The sequence below is a fragment of the Misgurnus anguillicaudatus genome, chromosome 3 (genome assembly GCF_027580225.2).
Source record: "Misgurnus anguillicaudatus chromosome 3, ASM2758022v2, whole genome shotgun sequence".
Lineage (NCBI taxonomy): Eukaryota > Metazoa > Chordata > Actinopteri > Cypriniformes > Cobitidae > Misgurnus > Misgurnus anguillicaudatus.
This window is the reverse complement of record NC_073339.2, coordinates 10,403,443-10,412,500: the sequence shown is the minus strand read 5'-3', so window position 1 is coordinate 10,412,500 and position 9,058 is coordinate 10,403,443. Positions and strand designations below refer to the sequence as shown.

Genomic DNA, 9,058 nt, shown 5'->3' with positions numbered 1-9,058 from the left:
AGGCTACTAATTGTATTTTTAAGTGTTACTACACTGAAACAGCGGAAATGTCGTATTTGCCCCATTGTCATAAATGTTTTTTTTCAACCAGTGGTTAGGTAAAACATGGACAAACTCAACCATTGGGTTAAATTAACCTAGAAAATGTCAACATATAACTCCAACTCAGTTGAACCAACTCAGTATATATGACCCTGGAACACAAAACCAGTCATAAGGGTTATTTGTTTTTAATAAGCTTTCCATTGATGTATGGTCTGTTAGGATATGACAATATTTGGCCAAGATACAACTATTTAAAAATCTGAAGGTGCAAAAAATTAAAATATTGAGAAAATCGCCTTTAAAGTTGTCTAAATTAAATCACTGCATCAATTTACAAAAATAATGTTTGGCTATATTTGCGGTAGGAAAATCACAAAAATCTTAATGAAACATGATCTTTCCTTAGGGTCAGATTTACTAACAGCTTGCGCCGGTGCAAAACATTATTTTGGTGTTAAATAACAATGTCGGGATTTACTAAAGACGCGCAGTGGATAATTAGTGCTGAAAATTGTGTGGCCAAGTTATTTTTGCGATTGACCTTATTACATATGCATTTCTAGGAGTTTTTGCTTCAGACGCAAAAGTTTTGAGAAAAGAATATTTAAATGATTCACGCAACGTGATTTACTAATGTTTGCGAACGTGTTATGACTGGTATTTGCCCCGATATTTAACGCCAAAAAAAGCATGTGTTAAATAATTTTGCAATATATATATATATATATAAAAAATTAAAATCCATAACTTGATTTTTAAAGATAACCCGCAGATATTACCACTCCCAACTGCGCTTTTTGGAGTTGCGCTCTCACGCTAATTTGCCCCATTTAATAAATCTGGCCCATAATGTCCTAATGATTTTTGGCATAGAAGAAAAATCTATAATTTTTACCCAAAAAATGTATGGTTGACTATTGCTAATATACCTGTGCGACCTAAAGCCCGGAGGATAGTACATGCATGGTAGAATGCACAGTCTTGATTTTATTTGACGTTCGACGCATGCGCATTGCTTCAAAATGCAATGCATCTCCTGGGCTACATACAACATTCTATTGTGTGCATATGCATGTGCAACGTACGCATACAAAGTAAACACGATTACAAAAAACGGTAGTGCGCGTACAATACGTGCATACTATTCTAATGACGAAATTTGCATCACGTACACTGTACGCAGACCCTTCCGTATGCATAAAAATGGGATTATACTTCTAGCACTTTTAGTTTTGTGGTCCAGGGTCACATATATGGTATTTATACCACGGGTCTGTTGAATGCTGTATTCTGATTGGCTGAGAAATTTTCAGTGGGTTTGCATTAATTTCTGATAAACGCACACCTAACTTGTCAAATGTCTTAAAAATAGGCACCAGAGCAATGTTTGTGGTAACCGTGGTATAAGAGGAATAATTGACTCCGGTCCTTTGAATTATTTGAAAATAATGCACACTCGCTTCGCGTCATGCCGCATTGCACCTTGGGTGTGCATTATTTTCTTATAATTCAATGGCCCGTCGTCAATTATTCCTTACAAACCCAACGGTTAGGTTTGTCCATGTTTTACCCAACCATGTGTTAAAACAACCCAGCATATTTATAGTATACAACAGTTTGAATCAGATGCCAAATTATTTTATTTATTCCCTGTTAAACCTAACGGCATAATTTAGGCGTATGAAAAGTGAAATGCTGATTTTATCTGGCTTAAGATTGTTTAGCTCTAGTCTCACAGGTGAAAAAAGCCCCAAACCCCTAAACGCATCAAACAGATCAGTCTTACCAGCTTGGAAAAACCTGTTAACCACCTATTTTATGATGTTGATTTCCCATTACTGTAATGGATTGTAAAGCAGCAGTAACAGTTGTAATTGATTTTTTTATTGATGAACTGTTGACCATAAATACAGTTTTCTATTTCAGTCTTTTTCCCATTTCCTGGGAATGAAACCCATGACCTATGACCTCTTGTTGTACATTTTTGTAAGCGTTACTCGACATCCTTTTTGATCAAACAAAAAACCGGGACCACTCACCTGACGCCACTATGATTCCAGGGGCCGACTCTCTGCTGGCTATATTTCCAGACGTGTAGGGGTTGGCTGATACGTGCAGGTGAAGATGCAAGGAGCAGTACGGCTAGAACCAACACAAACAAATCATCTATGTCACGCAGGGTCTCGAATCAATAACCCCCTTTGTGAGGCCTGCGCTAAACCACCATCGAGCCTGGGCTGGAATAAAATCCCATTAAAAATCCCATGACGGCAAAGCCTGGTGACTTTTTCCCCTCCCAACATTAATTTTGATTGCGATAACCTTTAGTGGCACAATTCTCATTATAAGTGTGGAAATGCCAATAGTAAGCACATGTTTGCAAGGGCTGTTTAGGGGTTTATTAAAACTTTGACATTTTCTAACAAATAGCTCTGTAATGGATTGTGAAGGCAGGGCTAACGTGGGAACATTAATTAGTTGAGTTTATTAAAGGGTAATTATTTTTGTTTGTGTTTCGGGGGGCCGCGGACGCCGTTCATCGGGGATGGATAATATCTCCACGGAATGACATATTTGCCTGGTCATTTAAAATGACAAGCGGCATTGATTACATCGATTCATTCCAAACTACCATGTGCTCAGAAAAAACACATTCTGTGAGCCTGTTGTCAACTGGCTTTTGTATACAATGGAGCAATTGTGCAAAATCCTATCAAGGACGACCACCTGTAGTCGGGTTTTTCTTCGACTTAAGGCACTATTTTGTCGCAGAGGTTTTTATGTCAGTCTTTCTATTCGCTATACAGTATGGTCATATTGAAACGTTCTTGGTGTTTTGCTTTTATAATATGCATTTTATTATGCATGCTATTTTTAAATGGATACAGTCGATATGGAGATGGCTGCAAGATGGACAGCATGCACAAGCAGTGATTAGTTGTGGGTGGTGATCTATTTCTCATAAGCCTTCCGCTTATGGACAGCCCTGTGTACAGTATTTATGCTGCTCAACATCATTAGTAGACAGATTAAATTTTTTTTAACTCATTCTCCGCCAGCCTTTTTTTTAAGTTGCTTGCCAGCATTTTTTGTGATTTTCACAAATTTCAAAAAAAAAAAAATCTTCTAAAAATATATAAACATACAAATATGTGAAATGAAAGAACAGACCCTCTGCTTTCAAACAATCAATAAGCAAAAAAAAAAAAACAAGAAAAAAACTTTCATCCTATATATTTTTTCTCTGCTTATACACTCTTAAAGGGATAGTTCGGCCAAAAATAATATTAAACCCATGATTTACTCACCCCAAAGCCGTCCGAGATGCATATGTCCATAATTTTTCAGACGATGACAATTTCAGTTATTTTAGAAAATGTTTAAGATCTTTCAGTTAATCAAATGTGAAGTTATGGGGTCCACGACCTTCAAGTCCAAAAAATGTGCATCCATCCCTCACAAAACAAATCCAAACGGCTCCATGATGACAAACAAAGGTCCTCTGAGGGCAATTCGCGCAGCTTCGCCGTAGAAATATGCACATTTAAAACCCCATAAACGAAAATAACTTGCATCCGGTAATGCCGCCATCCTAGTCGCGTTCGCATTCAAGATCAGAGCTTTACTCAGCTTACGGAGGTTACTCTGCTGCTGCTCTGTGCCCCCACCCTCCGAATTTGTCATACGTCACTAAGAAAAGTGCGTACACTACGCTAATACTCTCTCCTGAATACAGAGGAGTCTAAGATGGCGGGGGTACCGAAAAGTAGTTATTTTCATCTATAAAGTCTTAAATATGGACATTTCCACAACAGCACCGCGCGGACCACCCTCAGAAGACCCCTATTTATCATCCTGGAGCCGCATGGATCCACTTTGTGAAGGATGAATGCACATTTTTTGGCCTTGAAGGTCATGGACCCCGTAACTTCACATTTAATTAACTGAAAGATCCAAAACATTTTACAAAATAACTGAAAATGTGTCCGTCTGAAAAACGATGGACACACGCATCTCGGACAGCCTGGTGGTGAGCAAATCATGGGTTCAACATCATCTTTGGCCGAACTATCCCTTTAAATATGGGTATTTTTTCTAAATGAAGAGTTTTGTTGCAAAACAAGACTAACACCGTTTTTTTAATTGTTCAAAAATCTTGTTTTTTGGTTGTGCATTCCAATTAATTTCAATGCAACTGCAGTTGGTTTGTTTTAATTTAAACCTTCATAACTTAAAAAACACAGCTAAGTAGCACCATAAAACAAAATAATAACATGATAACATAATAATAAACATGTTTTGACAAAAATGTAAAAAAAATGGATTTATCTCGTTTTGCAACGAAACTCTTCATATATATTTTTAGCAAAAAGATGAAATAATTGCATTTTTGTGAAGGAATTGTATTAGAGATCAAATTCAGAACGATTATAATAGAGTGTAAAATTATTATTTTTTTGCTTCAAATAAATTTTTTTATCGCATCTAGTGTATAATTGGGGTATTACAGATAACCATAAAAACTCACCAGGAACATGTTTTTTCATGCAAATGTTTTCTCTTAATTGAAGAGATAACTCGTCAATGGTTAATATTATTTATATAGAAGACAGATTATAGGAAATGCTTATCTTATTATTTCAGTCTTCATTTTATTCTTTTTATATAAAATTTGAAATATTTGTCCTTTTTATTATTATTTTAATTATTTATAAATCTATTTTATTTTGATATCTTATTTTACTGTTATTTTGATGTACCTTTATTCCTTTGTAAATAATTTAATGTAAAGCACTTTGAATTACCTTTGTCTATAAAATGTGATGCAGTATATGAATAAACTTGCCTTGCCTTGCTTTGCGTTGTTCAATCAAAAAACTTCTCATTTAGTATTTCCCATTTGAGTAGTAAAGATTACTTTTTATTTCAATTTAAAGTAATATTTTAGGTTTTATTCATATTAATAAAACTCATAATTGTATAATAATTTTCTTCATTTTATATTTATTATAGAGTTTCTACACTCAAAATGCTAGGACTGGGATGATTCATTGGTATTCATATTAACAATGATGCCAAGTAGATATCATGCAGTAACCCAGACTTTTAGTGCTATAGTCACAAAACTATTTAATTTATTTATTCGTGTTCATGGACACGATTTTCCGCTTTGTTCGTGTTATTGACCAAGAATGTCTTTTTCGTGTCATTCAGCACGAATTTCTATATATTTTTTTTCCTTTCAGCTTGGGATGGCTACATACATGCGAATGAATAAATAATATAACAATTTTCTATTAAATAAATCCTTTCCATAGAGTAGACCAATAGCTATAGTTGAAGCAATACCTCACAGCATTTAAAGTTTGTTAAAGTGCCCATCTTTCTTTTTTTTAGACTCACCAGAATGCAATGGATGCCATTCCCTCTGAGATCAGCCGACGGGGCCTGTAGGAGCCTCCAGTCTCTGCCTTTATTATAGGTTATATATGTCTTCACCTCATTATTTATCTTCTTATTAGCCAGGAACATGCCTTTAATCCCTGCCACCTACAGAAGAGAAAGAAACAACCGTAGTGTCATAATGAGCACGACATCAGAACCGGTAAATTTCCTCCTACGGCAAGATCACACAATGCATTTTATTCATCTTTTGTGCTGGCGTACGGTACAATGCCTTTGTTTTCAAACCCTGCCAAGCGAACTTCTATAAAGCCCTGTAGTTCCTGGTAAAATACGTAAATCTATTGGAGTGGAATGAGATGGTATGTAAGGCTAATCCGTGTATGTTTTGAACCAAAGTGACATCTCTACAGACCTGGGAAGCTCCGGAGAGGAGCAGAGGCGGCCCGGGACGAACCTGGCTATTGAATAATTGACGAATATTTCAATCTAGCCGACAGCAGGGATTTTAGCATACGTTACATGGAGGTGATGACCTCAATCAAGTCACCGGACTTCTCGGCCTATCCGAGGGCCAAATGTGATTTTATGCGGGATGCTATCATCAACGGTTTAATTATTTGATGGGGAGATAGCTTGACATCCGGTGGCCCCTGTTGGAATGCAGGGCCGTGTTCCATTTAGAAGTAAAAATGAGCTGATCTTCATAGAGATGAGAAATTCGCACCAGGACGCTAATCACTGTTTTGCATCGTCAGCACTTAACAGTACATCGGACTCATTTGCAGTCCCACAAAACTCGAGGTTCCTTTCGCAACTATTACTGTAAATCATGTATTGTAGCATAAAGTTACGGTTAAAGCCACTGTGCGTATCAATTCAACATTCAATATTTTATTTGTCACATACACAATATATTATCAATGCAACTTTTATTTTTATCCTCAGATTCATAGTCACCAGAACAAAAACTCTCCCCTCAAATGTCACATTTGTTGAAAGAAATACATCTCCAGAGAGCAGATTCCTTAATGTTAATTCTTCCTAAATTACTGATAATTATGATGTAATTAATTATTAGTGCAATCAATTCAATTAGCATTAATCTGCAAGCGCTTTTAATAGCCAGAAAAATCCAAACCCAGTGGGACCGAATCCGCACGCTCCCTGCAATCTTCATCCAGGAAGGAAATAAAAACTGTTCTATTTTAGACAGGTACCTCATATAGATCTATCATGACATTTCCCTCGGGACCCATGCTACTCATGACGTTCTCCAAAGCCAGCGTGTAGTAAACGCCTCCAGACTCCGAAACATACAGGTTATATGTGTCATTCTGGTTCCATTCCTGAACTGCTGCCACAACGCGGTTCTCATCCGTGCCGATCACATGCAGAACCTGGGGAGAAAGATAAGATGTGGATATTTATGACACATCTCTTTAATTAGATGTGCTTGTCAGTTCTGCGAGATCTTTATAAATGGAAAAAGCTACTCTGTAAAAATTGTGTAAAAAGGAACAAACCCAAACATCTTTTGCACTTTTTAATAATTTTAAGTACAGAGAAAATCATTTCAACTTTTAAATTGTATCTTGACTAATGTTGAGTTGCTGTAACATGTATAAAATAAAGTTTAAATAACTCATTATTAAAGGCGGGGTGCATGATCTCTGAAAGCCAATGTTCATATTTGAAATCACTTAAACAAACACACCCCTACCTCAATAGAATCTAGACCATCTTTTGATAGACCTGCCCAGGGGCGTCATGCACCAATTTTTTTTAAGGGGGCACAGTGTCAACAGCTCACAGAAATTTGTGCATACACAGACATCAAACTAAATATTATAGAGCTTTCAGTCTTTTCCATGGCACTTACATTTCTAACAATCTGAAAACCCCTGCTTTCATGCAAAAACCTCCAAAATAAAAGTGATGACTAACTTTCATATCAAATACTATTCAATCGGAATAATGACACATTTGCATCATATTTACATCTGAAACGGCATGTTTTAATGGCTTGTTTAATTGTGTCATTATGCATTTTGCACAACAACTGCATCATATAAAATTAATGTAATTTTAAATCCATAAAGAATATAAACAACGAAAATGACATAAGCTATAGCCACGTGATTGATTTTAATGTTCAATAATGATTTTAAAAAATATGTTTAGATAAAATTATTAGAGGAACGGATGTTTGCATTAAATTTTACCTTATATGTGAGCATGTGAGATTCCGCGGCCGCGTGAACTCTGGCGAACTTTGGCGTTGTGCCAAGAAGATGAATCTCTACTAATATAACGTTGAGACGGCCCCATTTAAAACCATACATTTTCTACACAGAGGAGGTTAACTGCACATTACCGTACTGGGGTTTGGAAATGTTGTGAGCGTTTCTAACACGTTTTAATTCCTCAGATAGCCAAATACAACAGCAAGCCAGCAACAGCAGAGAGCTCGTGAGCGCGCCCAGACGCTGATGACGTCTGCGACTGCGCTGCCTGCAGCGTCAGCTGCCGCCAGAATAAAAGTAATGTAACATGATCAAAACACTATCAAAACGGCGAAAATCTCCTAAAAGTGACAAGGATGCAGCACAGAATGTATAATATTGTGCATATTAAACAGATTAAAAGTCAAATAACAGATTAATGGACGCTTATTTGATTTTGAGGTTGGATGCAAAATCCATTGGCTCAAAAAAAACAAGGGGGCACGTGCCCCCTCAGTTTGAATGGGCATGACGCCTCTGGACCCGCCCCACATATACGCAACCCAGGCAACGATGTTGGTTAGTAGACACACCCCTTACTGCTGATTGGTTACAAGTGTGTTTTGGGAGTCGGCCCCATAGATATGTATAAAGGCTAGATGCAATTCGCAATCTCACCACTAAATGCCGCTAAAAAACCCCGCAAGGGACCTTTAACTCTTCACCCCCAGCATTTTTCATGATTTTCACAAAAGTTTAATGTCTTCCAGTGTTCTTCTTTAAATATATAAACATGCAAAATATTAAATGAAAGAACCGTCTGCTTTAAAAAAAAAAAAGTTTCATTCTACCTTCATTAGTTCTCTTTTTATCACCTCACCTTTTATACCTGATGGATAATAGCGGTATTGAGGATTGACGAGATAACTCCAGAAAAAATCCAGATTATGTTACAAAATTTTCTCTTAAAAGATTTCAATGAGCCCAACGAGTGTGATATCAGACCTTTCACAGGCCTGTTCTAATAACGTGATGTTTTAACAAGCCTATACTGTCTTCTATCAAAATAATAAAGTAGGCCAACAACTCCTGACAACTTAAGCGCCCTTTAATATTCAAAACATCAAAACACCTTTACCTTTCTGATTTGCATATATCAGCGGAGGACGACGTTAACCTTTAATGTGATTTCTGCCTCTAATCAAGTGAAATTGAATATGAATGTCGTTTCCGGGATGGCAGGGGACAGCTGGAGAGCAGTGGCAGTCTCGCCCCGCTGAGCCGAATCCGATTAATAATCAGTATCAGACCTTACTCTCACCCGCCTTGTTTTTCCTCGCAGCTCCGTCGTAGAGCAAATATTCTTATTAGCTTTAAATTGAGCT

At 36.9% G+C, this 9,058-nt stretch overlaps 1 protein-coding gene across 4 annotated transcripts in view; it reads right to left on the bottom strand.

The window, feature by feature from the left end:
* sorcs1 (sortilin-related VPS10 domain containing receptor 1) overlaps positions 1–9,058 on the bottom strand; it is a 212,705-nt gene that overhangs the window by 40,336 nt on the left and 163,311 nt on the right. For all 4 annotated transcript variants that reach the window (XR_008644302.2, XR_008644301.2, XM_055204567.2 and 1 more), the window contains exons 9-11: positions 6,669–6,848; positions 5,449–5,595; positions 2,085–2,187 (exon numbers count right to left, since the gene is read on the bottom strand). Coding sequence is in view for 2 of the 4 variants with exons in the window: in XM_055204567.2 (XP_055060542.2) it covers positions 2,085–2,187; positions 5,449–5,595; positions 6,669–6,848 (430 nt within the window). In the remaining 2 variants the exon portion in view is untranslated. The remainder of the gene's footprint in view (positions 1–2,084; positions 2,188–5,448; positions 5,596–6,668; positions 6,849–9,058) is intronic.